Source organism: Trachemys scripta, chromosome 3 (genome assembly GCF_013100865.1).
Source record: "Trachemys scripta elegans isolate TJP31775 chromosome 3, CAS_Tse_1.0, whole genome shotgun sequence".
Classification (NCBI taxonomy): Eukaryota; Metazoa; Chordata; order Testudines; family Emydidae; genus Trachemys; species Trachemys scripta.
The window spans coordinates 180,139,318-180,156,672 of record NC_048300.1 but is presented as its reverse complement, the minus strand read 5'-3'; the positions used below and the strand labels follow the sequence as shown (position 1 = coordinate 180,156,672).

The 17,355-nt window shown below is 40.4% G+C and overlaps 1 protein-coding gene across 2 annotated transcripts in view; it reads left to right on the top strand.

Annotated features, from left to right (window-relative positions):
- The window catches only part of SMC6 (structural maintenance of chromosomes 6), an 82,828-nt gene that overhangs the window by 31,812 nt on the left and 33,661 nt on the right, over nt 1-17,355 (top strand). For both annotated transcript variants that reach the window (XM_034766551.1, XM_034766552.1), the window contains 5 exons: nt 7,183-7,347; nt 8,764-8,942; nt 10,648-10,849; nt 11,016-11,130; nt 16,271-16,431. In XM_034766551.1, coding sequence (XP_034622442.1) covers nt 7,183-7,347; nt 8,764-8,942; nt 10,648-10,849; nt 11,016-11,130; nt 16,271-16,431 — 822 coding nt within the window. The remainder of the gene's footprint in view (nt 1-7,182; nt 7,348-8,763; nt 8,943-10,647; nt 10,850-11,015; nt 11,131-16,270; nt 16,432-17,355) is intronic.

Genomic DNA, 17,355 nt, shown 5'->3' with positions numbered 1-17,355 from the left:
TAAAGCGCAAAATATAAAAATGTTGAAAATTCTGTCCTGGGATTGATTTACACACACAGATTGGCTTGTTTTTCTAATCACTATTAATAGCCAGTTCAATTGAAAATAGTATGGTATGTGAGAAAAGAAGTATAGTTCTGAGAAGTGACATCTTTAGATACACGCTTTTTGGTCCAATGTAACTTTTGACGGGTGAAGTTGGAAACAAAATAGAAAACTCTGGCTTTTTGATAGAGCAAGCCTTCCAGGTATGTTTCACTATATGCAAGGCTGATTTGGCATTTTTACTATAAACTAATATCCGAGATTTCAGTGTCTCCGTTACAAAAACCTTTAGTGAACTGAAGCTTGGAGTTCAAGTTGTTACTCTCTCTAGATGTTACATTTTTGAGTTTACTTCTCTTAAAAAAAAAATTGAGGCTCTCATATTTTGAGTATTCATTTAAATATCTAGAACCAGATAACATGGCTTCAAACACAATTTAATTTCAGAGGACACAGGCTAAACCACCGTTTTTCAAATGCAGCCCCTGTGGCCGCATGTGGCCACCAGGGGCTTTTATTGCAGGCCCACCCTTCTGGGAACTGCTTGCGGGGGGAGGGGTAAAGCAGCGGTCCTTCCTCCCCAGGAGCCACCAGCAGTGGTTGGGCCCTGCCCACCTCTGGAGAGAGACAAGCTGGAGGAGTAGGCAGTCAGTGAGTTCCCCACATTGCCGGAGGTGGTGGGGTTGGGCTTCAGCCCTCGGGAGGTGGGCGGCAGGCAGCAGTCACAGGACTTCAGGCCCTGTCCCCAGGGTGTAAGGCTTTGGGCTCCATTCCTTGGCTGCGCGGTGGCGGGCTCTGGCCCCAAGCTCACCCGCCCCATCACCTCTGGCACTCGCTGTCTCTCTGTGCCCCATCACCCCTGGCCCCCGCTGCCTCTGTAGCCACCTCCCTATCCAGAGGTTCTTTCTGGGCTTTGTTCCCGGGCTTGCAGGGGTTGAGTAAGTCTGCTATGAAAAATGATATTAACAAACATACAAATATCACTTTTCACAGTATACTTATAGCCAGCAAGTCTTAAAAACAAACAAACCCCAAAACAAAACACACCCCACCCCCAAAGAAACAACAAGAAAAAAGGCAAGAATGTTCAAAGCACCTTATTTGTGTTTCTATTCTGTGTAGGTCCAGTAAAGAATAGATACAACTGTACATTATTTTTTATTATTGAGTCTGCAAAAAACAAACCCCTATATAGATAAATTACAATGATTTAGATATGTGCATATTTATTTGTTTTTCCTAAAGTTAATTATTTTAGAAGAAGTTCTCAGAGTGGCCACCAGCAAGAGTTGGTGGCAGCACTCTGAGGCCACCAAAAATTTTGTTGCGAGAATCCCTGGACTAAAGCATGTATTTAAAGCTTTTACCAGGAGCAGAAGTCCTTTAATGTGTACTGCTTTAGTAGTGGTTGTATTCTTGCTATTTTGTGTGTTGTCTTTAGTGTGATTGGCACCTACTATAGTCATCTGTGAGTTTATTTGACACACATTTTTGGTGAAGGAGTGAATTTTTTGGCTGGAGGTAGGGAATTGAGGTTTGATTTTAAAAAAGAAAAAGAAAAGTTACTTGCCCATTTATTGCTCTTAACAGGGCTAAATCCTTTGACAGAAGAATTTGAAGCTATACCATTCAGAAGTCTGACCTAGATGCAGGAATATACATATAGTCTAAGGCAAACGATAAACAGTTGGAGGGCAAGAGGAATGTAAAACACTTAGGCAAGGGCTCAAAACCCCCCAAACTTCCACTTTTGTTACTATTTAACCATACATGAACTGCCATGATTGCCTGTTTCTTGTTCCTCATTTGATCTTTTAACTCTAGCGTGTTTATTTTAATCCTTATTTTCTACTTTTAAAGAAAATAGTTTGCCTTTTTTTCTCTGTAACTTCAAGTTACAGAGAATCGACCCTTTACTGTAGTTCAGACCAGCAAGTGATCTGTGCCCCGCACAGTAGAAGAAGGTGAAAAACCCCCAGGGTCTCTGCCAATCTGACCTGTGTGAAAATTCCTTCCAGAGTCCAAATATGGTGATCCTGAGCATATGGGCGAGACCCACTAACAAGACACCTGGAAAAAAATTCTCCATTGTAACTCAGAGTCCTTCCCATCTAGTGTCCCATCTCCAGCCGTTAAAATATTTACTAATAGCACTCATGGATGGGCCACATGCCACTGTAGGCAGTCTAATCATCCCATCCATAAACTTAACAAGCTCAGTCTTGAAGCCAGTTAGGATTTTTGCCCCCGCTACACCCCTTAAAGGCTGTTCTAGAACTTCACTCCTTTGATGGTTAGAAACCTTTGTCTAATTTCAAGCCTAAATTTATTGATGGCCAGTTTATACCTATTTGTTCTTGTGCTAACACTGGACCTTAAATAACCCCTCTCTCTCCAGGGTGTTTATACCTCTGATATATTTATAGAGAGCAGTCATATCAGCCTTCATTTCATTAGGCTAAACAAGTCAAGCTCCTTAATCTCCTTTCATAAGGTAGGTATTCCATTCCTCTAATCAGCTGAGTAGCCCTTTTCTGCACTTATTCCAGTTTGAATTCATCTTTTTTAAACATGAGAGACCAGAATTGCATTCTAGAATTGTATTCTAGAGGAGGTCTCACCAGTGCCTTCTACAATGGAATTATCACTTCCCTGTCTTTACTGGAAATATCTTGCTGGATATATCCTAGGATTGCATTATCCTTTTTCATGGCTGCATCACATTGATGGCTCACAGTGATCAACAAATACACCCAGGTCTTTCTCCTTCTCTGTCATTTCCAACTGATATGTCCCCAGCTTATAGCAAAAAATCTTGTTAGCTCCTAAGTGAATGACCTTGAATTTGTCAGCTATCACATCCAGGAATACCTGGGCCCTATTGGTATTAGTAACAATTGTGCTCATATCTGGACCTGGGACATTAAAGTCTCCCATAATCACACACTTCCCAGTAGTATTTATGGATAGGGACATTTTTAATTTAATATCCAGATGGGATCCTGGGAATCTAGCAGACACCAGGCACTATCCTATTAGAGCCTCTGTTCCGTATTTTTCTCAGTGATTTTGACCCAAACATATTCATTTTTTGTCCATTTCATCACTTCTAGTTTCTTTGCAGTCTACTTTGTCATTAGTACACAATGCTACTCCACCACCTTTGCCTTTATTTCTGTCTTTCCAGAATGGCACATACCCTTTAATACCTGTACTCCAGTCCTGGCTACTATTCCACCATGTTTTTGTTATCCCTATAATATCTGGTTGCACTGCCGTTAACAGTAATTCTTCTTCCATTTAGTTACCTATGCTCCTGACATTGGTGTACAGATATCTTAATTGTTTCTGCTTGGTGTCCCCCAGATTCCTCATCTGATTAGGTACAGTAATTTTACTGCCAGTATCGCCTTCCTGACTGTTAGTGCCAATACCAATTAGACTGTTTCCTGTTGTCCATTCTCTTACCTTCTGTTGTTCCTTTCTCCATCGTTGTATCCGCTCTTGATTTCCTCCCACTCAATATTAGAATCAGGCGTGGAGATTACATGAGAATCTCCCAGCCGTCTCCCCCAGATTACTAGTTTAAAGCTATTTTAATCATTTTTTCCAGCCTCCATCCCAGAAGACTATACCCTACCTATTCATAAGAACATAACATAAGAACGGCCGTACTGGGTCAGACCAAAGGTCCATCTAGCCCAGTATCCTGTCTACCGACAGTGGCCAATGCCAGGTGCCCCAGAGGGAGTGAACCTAACAGGTAATGATCAAGTGATCTCTCTCCTGCCATTCATCTCCACCCTCTGACAAACAGAGTCTAGGGACACCATTCCTTACCCATCCTGGCTAGTAGCCATTAATGGACTTAACCTCCATTAATGTATCCAGTTCTCTTTTAAACCCTGTTATAGTCCTAGCCTTCACAATCTCCTCAGGTAAGGAGTTCCACAAGTTGACTGTGCACTGTGTGAAGAAGAACTTCCTTTTATTTGTTTTAAACCTGTTGCCTATTAATTTCATTTGGTGACCCCTAGTTCTTGTATTATGGGAATAAGTAAATAACTTTTCCCTATCTACTTTCTCCACATCACTCATGATTTTATATACCTCTCATATCCCCCTTTAGTCTCCTCTTTTCCTAGCTGAAAAGTCCTAGCCTCTTTAATCTCTCCTCCTATGGGACCCGTTTCAAACCCCTAATCATTTTAGTTGCCCTTCTCTGAACCTTTTCTAGTGCTAGTATATCTTTTTTGAGATGAGGAGACCACATCTATACACAGTATTTAAGATGTGGGCGTACCATCGATTTATATAAGGGCAATAATATAATTCAGGTGGAGACCATCCCAGGAGAACAGCCCTCAGTCCATGAATGCCTCCTGGTGGTCGAATAACCCGAAGCCCTCCTTATAGCACCATTTCCTGAGCCATCTGTTGATCATCATAATCTTGTCTCGTCTTCGCTCTCCTCCTTTAGGGACAGGTAGAATCCCACTGAAGATCACCTGAGCCTCTATTTCTTCGCCAGCCTGGCATAGTCTTCCTTGGTGTGTTCCAGTGAGAATCTAACAGTATTACACCTCTACACGATATAACATGAATTTGGATATAACACAGTAAAGCAGCGCTCCAGGGGGGTGGGGCTGCGCACTCCGGCGGATCAAAGCAAGTTCGATATAACGCAGTAAGATTTTTTTGGCTCCCAAGGACAGCATTATATCGGGGTAGAGGTGTATTTGCTCCCACGTGAGGGACACTTGGATTCTTTCCTGCTCCCATTATGATCTTCTTCAGCCTCAGGTCCACATCTCATATCTTAGCTCCTGGCAGACAGCCCATTCTTTTGGTCTCTGCATCAGCTCTGGTGACAGGCCTGTTTGCTGTTCTTGGTAGGGAGTCTTCAGTCACATACTCCCTCTCTTCCTGGTGGTGGTGCAATTCTCTGGCCTGCCTCCTTCCTTCTGTTCTTTCTGGTTGCAAGTCGTCTTGTCTTTTGTTCTCATTTGAAATCTTCGTGAGTCATCCTTTATCCTCCAGGGGCTCTGAGCTCTGGCTATCTCCATTGACTTTCCCTCTTCTTGTAGGACTTAGCTGCTCTTCTGTTACTACTTGCCTCACTCCTTCATTTTGCAACTCAGCAAACACACTCCTCTGCTCTTTTGCTAGTCAGTCTTTTTTTTTTCTGCCTTTTTCTCATAGTCACATGCTTTCATTGGCCACCTTCCTCATCCAGCAATCTATCTTCACAGTTATCTGGTCCAGCTTGTATCTGCAAGTCTTGAGTTTTCCCTTCAGCCTCCATCATCTGATGAAATTCCCATCGAAACTCAACTATAGTGTCTAGCTGCATCTCTAGACCTCGGATCTTCTCTTCCATCAGATCTGTCAGGCAGCACCATTCAGGTACCCTCTCTAGAATAATGTATATCTCGCAGCTTCCACATCCAGGCATCTTTATTGTCCATTCCATTCCTCGAGCCCCTACCACTGCTGCTTCTGTAGCTGTAATAGCCTTCCCCCCTAAGCTGCTGTCCTAAATAAATAAATAAACCCCAGAACATCATACTCACCCTGTTTTCAGCTCTGTGTGCTGGCTGACCGCTTGGCTGCTTTGAGAGGCCTGCTGATTAGGGAAACCCTGAGCCCTAGTCCAGGCTCAGTTGTGATCAAAGGCTCTACTTCTTTTACAACAGACTACTCCCTACCAGCCAGTCCTTTGACTAAAGGAGTTTTCTCACAATCAGTTTTTCTGTAGAGCTTGCTGATTTTTCAGTCAAATCAGGATCTACTGGGTTCTCCTCAGTAAATGGATAACAGAAGGTCTTTTTGCTTCAGGTTATATTTCTCCAAAACATTGTTTTGACCCCAGAGACCAGATAACACCCTGTGGCCTTGGCGTCCCATGCTGATTACAACTCTCCTCTCCACTCCCCCCAGCCAGCATGTTTTCCTGTTGACTTGACATGTAAATAGGGCTTCCTTTGTGTTTGACTTATTCTGCATTTGAAGATCTAGGCAGACAGGTAAATTAATGTAAAAACTTTGTATATCATCCTTGCTTACTTTAAACATATTTTTAGTATAATCATACAACTTGTTGTGTAACATCCATATATACCTCTTGCAAGGCTTATGATGATCAGTATGATATAAGCTTTTGATACTTTACACATCCAGGGGCTCTTTAGGGTCATAGGCATAGTGTTGATTTCATCATCAAGCTGTGGTATAAATTCCTGCAAGTTCTGTACAGAAGGGCACTAGGGAGACAAAGGGAAAACATTGTATTTGTTGAGTGCATCCACACCTTGCAGTAAGACACAAACTTGCTTTGTAAAATGAATGTCGCATGAGCAAATTGATAACATTTGTGCGTATATCATAAGGGACTGGTTATTTGAGCAGTGTCAGGGAGAATGGATGACACTCAGGTCCTATAACTTGTAATATATGTGGTACAGGTTCTAAACATACTGTACGTGTGTTGTTTAAAGGGGGGAGTGTTGGGCAAAACAAAAACAACCTTATTTTATTTTGTATTTATTTTTAGTTACAAGGTTTATTTCCAGTTTTTTCTGTGGGAACTGCTTATTGTTATAGAGCACTTATTGCTCAAAGAAAGCAAGATAGACATTGCCATGATGTGCGTTTTAAAACAAACATGAAAAAACCTGTTCAATTTCTACAATATTAAAAATAGATAAATTCTTTGTTCTGCATTGTGCACCTGTGGTAGGTAGCCATAGTTACCCTTCTGTGTTTCTTAGATGTAGATCCTGCCTTAAATTAACACACCTCCATATCTAATTTTATTCACTTATCTAATTGCTTTTTTTAGTTTATTTTGGAAATGTTTAATTTTGTTTTGGGTAAGGGAAATTCATTGTTATCAGCCAGACTATATGTGATCATGATCCCAAATAGATCTTGCATTTATTTAGAAAGTGTCACATGCAAGCCAGACAACAGACAGGTTTTTCTGCTGTTGAATAATGTTGGATATGCTTGCTTAATAAAACCTGTTAAATGCTAAAATGTATGTTTTAAACAATTGTACAGTATTTTTGTTCTTTTCACTGTCATCCATTCTGTGTGATTTTAAAATATTGAATTGTGGTCTGTGTACTGTTACAGTGCTGATCAAGTTTCAGAGTCTGAAAAGTTGGAAAGACAGAAAAAAATAGCCCATTTGAAAGACCAGTTGAAGACCGTCCATGATCAAGAGGTCATGATGGGTCAAGAGATGGATCGGTTTCAGCAGGCTGTCTACAAATCCAAGGAAGAACATGCTAGACTCAAGTAAGTTTAACTTTGTTTTTAATTGTCAATGTTTCTTTACTACAAGTGGCAATAGGTGTTCTGCTTCATTACCTGTATTTCAAAGTACTCCATGCAGCACTATACTTAATTTATTTTTTAGTCCTAATTCTCCCAAAACAGCTTATGATCTGGTACTTCTTTGTCCATCATCCACAGTGAGACTAAATTTGAAAGTTCTCAGCACAAAATACAAAATGTGCTTGCATTAATGCTGAAATGCAGTGCTAAAATTAAAATCTGATTTAATCTAAGATAGGGTGGGTGAAAACCAGTGTTTTCAAATAAAAATCAGATTTTTTTAAAACTCAAAGGCAGATAATGGTGGTTGTCTCCGTAATATAATAAGGGATTTGGCATATGTTGCTTACTCTTCTCATATTAGTCCTGTTAATCTTCCTTAATTCCCACTATCTTACTTCTACATCAAAATTGTTTCTTATTGGTGTGTTGTTACCTAGAAGAATGTTTCTGCAAGATACTGGACTACTAATTACATTTATAACATGATTACCACTTGAATTCTACTGATATTTCCCAAACGTTTGTATATCATTGGTTTGTGCATACTATTTATGAAATGATGATACCAATAAGATAAATGGTAGAACCATATTTATAAATTGCATTTCTCAAGCCTCTTCTGATAAGCTCACCTGTACAACGGAACTCATGTTCATATTCTAGCTTACACTTTCTTGAGCTCACTTAATATAATGATACCATCTCTACCTTCAAGTATCAGAGTGGTAGCTGTGTTAGTCTGAATCTGTAAAAAGCAACAGAGTGTCCTGTGGCACCTTTGAGACTAACAGAAGTATTGGGAGCATAAGCTTTCGTGGGTAAGAACCTCACTTCTTCAGTCTTGCATCTGAAGAAGTGAGGTTCTTACCCACGAAAGCTTATGCTCCCAATACTTCTGTTAGTCTCAAAGGTGCCACAGGACCCTCTGTTACATCTCTACCTTGTTCACGTTTCAGTTTAAGCCTGTGTACACCTAACATTGAGTTAGTGACATTCCTTTCCGTTGTCACACTTCTGATATTATTACTATGTACTTTTTGAAGTTATCTTGGAAATCTTTCTTTCTGTTTTTATTATTGATACTCTTGCTTGTGTTGTTGTGCTGCTCTGGGCATGTCACCTTGGTACAAATGAAAATGTTTTTCAAATCCATATACTCTAAAGCAATGAGGATAGTTCAGCATACTCTTTCTTTCTCTCTCAAATATTTTGAAGCCTAAGTCCTTTTTCCAATTGTAACAAGTTTTGTTACGACAACAAGAAAGTCTGACTGCTAAATTTGACAACTGATAAAATTGTGTCAAAAGTTGCTATATTAATTAAAGTCAATGTAAATTTGTTACAAAATGTTTCAGTAGCCTTTCCTTTCCTCAGGCGAGAAGAACTTGATGTGAAACAAGCATTGGATTCCAAGCAAAGACAGCTGAAGGAGCTGACAGACAGTAAAACAAATAGATTGAAAAGATTTGGACAACATGTGCCAGTCCTTCTTGAAGAAATTGAAGATGCCTATAGAAAAGGACATTTTAAACACAAACCTATTGGACCTTTAGGTAAGATAGCCCTTGCATAAAGGAACGTAAAAAGTTTGCCTTTATAGAGTCCCACTGTACACTTGGTCATGTGAACACGGAGCCTTTTTGAAAAGTATTTGTCACTTAAGGGGCATGATGTCCAATTCTCTTAAGGTCTGAATTTCCTAGACTAAATATGTTAGACTATACAAAGCACACGGGATTTTTTATGGAGGAAAAGGCAAATACGCCGCATTTGTTGAAAATACAACAGTTAGCATATGCTGTTCAGTCACACACACTCTCTCACTCACGCCAGTTGATGTTTATAGTTACCAGTCTGTTGTAGCTCGAGTCAATCTAATGGCCAGTTAGATTGAGCATGAGTGTGGAGCTGGGCTCTTGTCGGTCGCGATCTGATGCTCCGAGGCTTTGCAGGACTGAACCCAGAGTTCCATGGCAAAACACCCCAGCTTTATAGTTGTAAATTCCCATTTGAGTCCATGCAGGGAAGGAGGTTGGGGTGGAGGAGGGGTGTGGAGTGCAGGAGGGGGGTCAGGGCAGGGGTGCGGACTGCGGGAGGGGGTTCAGGACAGGGGGTTGGGGTGCACAGGGGTGTAGGGTGAAGCAGGGAGCTCAGAGCAGGTGTACGAGGGGGCTTAGGGCAGGGAGTTGGGGGGTAGGAGGGGTTCGGGCTCTGGCCTGGTGCCGCTTACCTAAAGCGGCTTCGGGATGGCAGTGGCGTGCACCGGGGCCAGGGAAGGCTCCCTGTATGCCTGCCCTGTCCCCAGCCCCGTGCTGCTCCAGGAAGCGCTGCGGCCCCTGAGGGAGGGGGGGTAGAGGGCTCCGCATGCACTGCCCTTGCCACGCCTCCAGGTACCTCCTCCGAAGCGCCTATTGGCTGCAGTTCCCCGTTCCCGGCCAATGGGAGCTGCGGGGGGCAGTGCCTGGAGGCAAGGGCAACACACGGAGTCCTCTGCCCCCCTGCCCGGGGGCCGCAGGGACATTGTGCCAGCCGCTTCTGAGAGCAGTGCGGGGCTCGCAGCGCCACGGGGGGCAATCCTGCGGGCCGGATCCAAAGCCCTGAGGGGCCAGATCCGGCCTGCAGGCTGTAGTTTGCCCACCCCTGTCCTAAGGGATGTGTCTGACCAAACCGTGTGCTCTTCTGTACCTATCAGCCTTCTCCAGCCTTAAATTAAAAATTCTTCTAAGATCTTTTTAATTTTACATGCCAGCAATCTGATTTCCTTTTTGGTGCAGGTGGAGCCCATCCTTCCTGTATAGGCTCCTCCTTTCCTAAAAGGTTTCCCATTTCCTAATAAACCTAAATCCCTCCTCCAAACGCCATAATCTTTTCTACACATTGAGACCTTGTAGTTTTGCCTGTCTGGCCCTGCTCATGGAACTGGAAGCATTTCAAAGAATGCTACCTTGGAGATTCATGGATTTAGCCATGAACTGCTTCCAGAGATTTCAGGGGAAAGGACCTACCCATTGTGAGGGTCTGCTTCTCAAAGTGTTTGTGAGAAGAGAAATTTGCATGTAAGAGAACAAATTATCTATTTGTATTTACATTATTGCTTAGAAAATCTAACCTGAGCTTAAAAAAAATTAAATATATGTTCTCAAATGTTTTTTTAAAACTAAAACAAAGAATAATGTAGCTACGTTTTCATTGCACTTACATATTCAAATATATTTGACACTGTGCCTCTGAGGTCTTGACTTTTTTGTTTATATTTAGGTGCTTTCATTAGTCTCAAAGATGCTGAACTTACTTTGGCTGTTGAAACTTGTTTAAAAAGCCTACTGCAGGCATTTTGTTGTGATAATCATCATGATGAGAGAACACTTCAGACACTGATGTCAAAGTTTTATACATCTGGATATCGGCCCCAAATAATTGTCAGTAGGTTTCGAAATGAAGTGTATGATGTCAGACCCAGGTGAGTTCCAAGTTTTGAATAAAATTGCTTCTTCAGAATCTTGATCCAAATGGCTTAATAGTAACTCCAATATACAGTGCATTTTTTAATGTACGGTCATGTGAATTTTTAAAGCGGTTTGCACTGTTTAAATATGTACATTTTAGTTTTGTTTCTTTTCTCATAGGGCCGTTCACCATCCAGAATTCCCATCAGTCCTTACAGCTTTAGAAATAGATAATGCAGTGGTTGCTAATTGTTTGATTGACATGAGGAGTATAGAAACAATCCTACTAATTAAGGTAGGACATAACTGCCATATTTGTTTTTGCTATAAGTTTTAATAGGAATTTATATGCTATTGAGGCTTTTTGTAATTAAAAAAAGGCAACCTGGTTGCTTCTTGCTGCCCCAAGATACCTATGGAAACAAGGCATTCTTCTTTGAATGGTTGCAGATGTGTATTCTACTCAGTACACACATGTGCACACAGCCAGTGCACTGAAGCCAGAGAGCTTTTCCTAGCAGCACCCATAGAAGTGGTGCTCCTGCTCTCTGGCCCTAAGACCTTTCCATGGCTATATAAAGGCAACACAGCCCCAATCCTGCTTACATCCTTCATGTTGGAGTCAGAGCTTCCCATGTGTTTTTTTTTTTCATCATGGATTTTTGACATCAGTTATTTGTAAATAATTAGTAGTACCCTGTAATTAGTGGTTAGTTCGTTAGCTTTCATTTGTGTTAGTGTTATATAGTGCTATGCCCTCACCAGGGTTTGAGAACTGTCCTTCATGTGAGGTGGCTGTTCCCAATAACGACCCTCATATGTGCTGTTAGTTGTGCCGAGGAGAGGGGCACATTAAAGAGAGGTTCTTCATTTGCCACTCCTTTAAAAATAAGACTCAAGTGGACCAAGATTTGTGCTTAAAACAGCACCTCACTTAATAGGATAAAAAGGGGGGTCCTGGATAACCCCCATCCAAGAATATTAACGGAACTGGCACATGAAACTGCAAGGCCAAAGGGGGGAAAAGAGTGATCCAGGAAACTACAGACCCCTTAGTTTGACCTAAATTGTATGCACGGTCTTAGAACAAATTTTGAAAGATTAATTAGTTAAGGACATAGAGGTAAAAGGTAATTAGGATAAAATACAACATGATTTTAAAAAAGGTAGATCATGCTAGATCAACTTAATCTTTCTTTGAGAAGATAACTGATTTTCTAGAAAAAGGAAATGCAGTAGATCTAATCTATTTGGATTTTAGGAAAGCATTTATTACAATTCCACATGGGAAATTATTAGTTAAATTGGAGATGATGTGGATTACTATGAGAATTGAAAAGTGGGTAAGGAACTGGTTAAATGAGGGACTACAGCGGGTCATACAAAAGGTGAATTGTCAGGCAGATGGAAGGTTACTAATGGAGTTCCCCATGGATGGGTCTTGGAACCAGTCTTATTTAAAAGTTTCATTTATAACGTTGGCACAAAAAATGGGAGTATGCTAATAAAATTTGCGGATGATGTAGAGTTTGCGTGGTATTGCCAATACAGAAGAGGACTGGAATATCGCACAAGAAAATTTAGATGAACTTTGAAATTGGAGTAATAGAAATTGGATGAAATGTAACAGTGCAATATGCACAGTTAATGGTTTACTTAAAAGAATTTTTGATATAAAATTGGGACTTAGCAGTTGTAAGCGAAAGGACAAGAAAGATCTGCGTGCATTGATCGATCTCAGGATGACTATGAGCTGCCAGTGTGATGCAGCTGTGAAAAAGGCTAGCACAGTCCTAGGATGCATCCTGTGAGGTATTTCCAGTAAAGATAGGGAAGTGATGTTTTCCATTGTAGAAGACACTGGGAGATCACATCTGGAATACTGTGTTCAAGAAAGATGAATTCAAACTGGAACAAATGCAGAGAAGGGCTAGTAGGATGATGAGAGGAATGGAGAATCTACCTTATGAAGGAGACTTAAAGAGCTTGGCTTGTTTAACCTAATAAAATGAAGGCTGTAGGGAGATATGATTGCTCTCTATAAATATATCAGAGGGATAAACATCCCAGAGAGATTGGAGTTAAGGGCCAATGTTGGCACAAGAACAAATGGATATGAACTGGCCATCAACAAATTTAGGCTTGAAATTAGACAAAGGTTTCTAACTGTCAGAGGACTGAAGTTCTAGAACAGCCTTCTGAGGGGAATAGTATAGGCAAAAAAACCTAACTGGCTTCAAGACTGACCATGATAAGTTTATGGAGGGGATATATGATGAGGTTGCCTACAGTGATGTAGGGCCCATTTGTGCCCTCTATTAACAAATATCTCCAATGGCTGGAGATGGGACACTAGTGGGGAGCGGTATGAGTTACTACAGAGAATTTTTTCCAAGTGGTTCTCACCCACATGGTCATGGTCTAACTGATTACCATTTTTGGGGTCAGGAAGGAATTTCCCCCAGGTCATATTGGCGAGACCCTAGAGGTTTTTTGCCTTCTGCTGCTGCATGGGATATGGGTCACTTGCTGGTTTGAACTAGAGTAAATCGTGTATTCTCTGTAATGGAAAGTTCTTAAATCAAGACTCAGCAAGAGGTTATGGGACTATTACAGGAGTGGATGGTTGAGTTTCTGTGGCCTGCAGTAGCGCAGGAAGTCGGACTACGTGATTCGGATAATCCCTTCTGCCCTTAAAGTCTATATCTAATATTAAGGACACAGCAGAGAACATCTACAGTTGGAAATTTAATCTGTTACTGATAGTAGTTGATGACAGTAGGTCCACCTGAACCAGAGCTGAAAACTGTTTAACTGCCTTTGTCTGTTGGTCAAAGCTATTTTCAGCACCCTCAGAAAGCTGTGTTTCAAAAAGGTTTTCTTTAAACGAGTTAAATAATTTTGTTCCAGTTTTGTTAGCAGTTAAACAGTTCTTGTCACTGGTTCAAAGCAGGGTGGATTTGATTTGAATCAAATTGATTTAAATCACTAATCAGGAAGACTCAATTTAATCATGGATTTCTACATAAAAGTGCATTCTTGTTGGTTGTTATAACCTTAATACATATTCTTCACAACTCAGAGATATGAGACCCAAATTGGGTCTCTTTTACGGCCTGCTGCCATTATAGGTTTTCCCTTCTAGTGTGAGAATGGTATGGTAGATCTCAAGTTAATGAAGGCTACACTCAGAAAGACCTCAAGACTTATGGAATATGCTGCTCAAACAGTTTCACTTTTGTTTCTACTGCTTGTCCCTCCCTTCTCACATTTATCTCCAGACTTCTTTTCCTTGTCCAGATCTATTCCGCCCCCAACAATCTTCTATTCATTGAACTTTTTGAAATTTTGCACTTTTAGAGAGAGGTAAGGGATTGAGTTTGTGTACACAAATTTGCAGAGGGACAATAGAGTTGAGGTCTGTTATTTCTCACCTCTATACATAATTTATTTATTTTATTTTATTTTATTTTTTTTTTTTTGCTATTAACAAGCATATTATCTCTGGAGACACAAATCCACAGTTTGAGAACTGCAAAACTAAGCATCTCTGATGGTATCTTCTAGACTTAGCACTGTGTCCCATTGGGTAGATAGAAAGATTAACCTAAATAATCTATACAGAAGCCCCTGGAACCCCATAAAATTGGGTCCCTAATCCATGAACTATTAGAATTCTTTTACAAAACTTTTCTTAAACATTATATGAATTTATTCTCATACTATAGAATTAGAATTTATAATCCCTATTCCATGATGAGATATCTTTGAGCTATAATTTATCTTAATTAAAACTATCTTTAGATGGCTTTTTTCCTTAAAAAGCATTTTATCAAAAAAATCCAATTTAAATAAAAAAAATCCATTTTTTTTTTTTAAGTCATTGATTTTTATCCACCCTGGTTCAAAGAGACCCATTGCTGGCAGTTGTCCATTTCCTAATGTAGACTAAGCTTTGAAAAGCAGTAATATCTGAGACCCTTTCTCCCTCTTTCTCCCCCCCCCTCCCCCTGAAGTTCTGGTTTACAGCAAAATAGATGCAAGTTTACAATGTAATATGGCAAGGGGGAAAATGCTAACGGGATTAGCTCTGTCTGTACTGCACTTAACATACTGCTTCTAGTTCTGGGCATCTTAATTTCTGAAAGATAAAGAAAATTGCAGGGAATTTGGAGAGGAGCAAGAAAACTGATTACGGGGCAGGAAATAATGGCTTATGAGGAAAGAAACTAGTATTACAAGTATTTGATTAATTTCTTTCTTCTGATAAATATTGCTTGGGTAAGTAACAGGACACAGTCCTCTAAGGGTTTGTCTATATTTAAAATGCTGCAGTAGTGCAACTGCACTGCTGTAGCACTTTAGTGAAGTTACTGCCTACGCTAAGGGGAGGATTCTCCCATCGGTGTAGGTAATTCTCCTGCCCAAGAGGCACTGTCTACACTGGAGGTTAGGTTGATTTGAGTGTGTCACTCAGGGATGTGGATTTTTCACACCCTGAGTGATGTAATACCAACCTAATTTTCTAGTGTAGACTAGACCTATGTGTTTGAATGGTGTGAAGATCAGAGAGAGAGAGGATTGGTTATAAGTCAGTAGAAGGAGATGTAACTAAGGGTATGTCTACATTTAAACATGTACAACGGCACAGCTGCAATGCTGCAGCTACACCAATGTAGCACTTAAGTATAAACACTACCTACGCCCAAGAGAGGGGTTCTCCCATTGGTGTTGGTAATCCATCTCCCCGAGAGGTGGATTCTTCCATCGACCTAGCACTGTCTACAGTGGGGGTTAGATCAGCATGGCAACATCTCTCAGGGATGTGAATTTTTTACACTCCTGAGAGACGTAGTTATGTTGCTATAAGTCCCCAGTGTAACCCTAAGAGAAATGGGATGCCAAGCATATTGGGCTTGACCTAAACAAAGCTGCATCAGTTTTACTGAAGGTGTGATTTTTAAGGTGTTTTGGTTAAACCAGTGCAACTTTCTGTATGTAGACAATCATTTAGTTGTGGAGTATTTTTCCAAAGGAAACAGGGAAAACGTCATTAATTGAGAGATTTAAAATGAAGCTGTACAAAGAACACTGCCAGATGGATTCAGTAGATGATCTAAGGGTGTATTCCATCTTGAATATCAGTATTTTTGTCAACTTAAGACCCTTTAGTAGACTCATTGGTCCAGGTAACTCTTAAGTGGGTTGTTTTTTATTCCAAGTGTAAGGGACTTAGACTTTTCTTAAGTTTCAGATCAAGTTCTTAAATCTTAAACTCAGTTTTCTTACTGTTCTGAAAGCAAGAAATATCACGCCCTGAGGTTGGTAGAAGTCAGTGAGAGCTTTGGGTGCTCTAAGGATCAGAAATATAGATAACATTTCAAATTGCTAGCCATTGTGAGTACTTTTTATGAGAAAATACCTATGTTTTTCAGAGTAACCCAAAGGCTCGTGAAGTAATGCAGAGGAACAGGCCTCCAAAAAACTGTAGAGAAGCTTTTACTGCTGAGGGTGATCAAGTGTTTGAGAGACGTTATTATTCATCTGATAATACCAGGTCAAAATTCCTAAGTAAAGACGTGGAAGCAGAAATAAGGTTAGTGTCGTGTATTGCTGAAGTGTAAAGTATTCTCTCTCAAGGTGTTAGAAGTAACATCTTTTGTTCTTTGTCCTTCTACTCCTGTTTGAGGGTTTCAGGAGTGTTTTAAAGCACAAAATCAAAAAAGAACCCTTCCCTCTGCATTGTAGAAAAAGGTACCCTTCTCTTCAGTTGACCTTTCTTTTCTTGTAGACTTAACTCCATGTCTGTACCTGCATCACACTTTTTTCTTGTGAAGTTTTTTTTCCTCATTAGACTTATTAAAATCACATATATATTTTCCAGAAGTACCTTTTGTAATAGATTCATATTTTTGAGTTCCTTCTTAATTGTTTTGAGCTTGTGGCATGTGGATATGGCCCAAAGACATGGGATTTGCAGAGGCAACTTACTCTGAGAAATCCAGTTACCTTTCTTTAATTTTTGTAGCCTTAGCCAAAGAGCAAGCCTGAAATGAAAGGTCTCTAAAAATACTATGATTGGTTGAATGTAAGATAACTTAGTTTTTCTATTCCAAATTAGCCTCACGCCAGTTGCCCTTTGTTAAAAGATTTGTAGCTGTTTTGTTAGGGCATGTTTACACTACAAAATTAAGTCAAGCTAATTTACGTCGGCATACAGCTGCTGCTGCAGTAATTACATTGCTTGTGCATGTCTACACTTAGTTCTGTAGGTCAGTGGTGTGCATCCTCACCAGGAGCACTTGTATCAATTTGGGACATTGTGGGATGACTTTTGAAAGCCAATAACAGTCTATATAAGCAATGCAGGGTCTACACTGACACTGTGTCAACCTAACTACATCAACATTGACTCTGTTTCAGAGTAACAGCCGTGTTAGTCTGTATCCGCAAAAAGAAGAACAGGAGTACTTGTGGCACCTTAGAGACTAACAAATTTATTAGAGCATAAGCTTTCGTG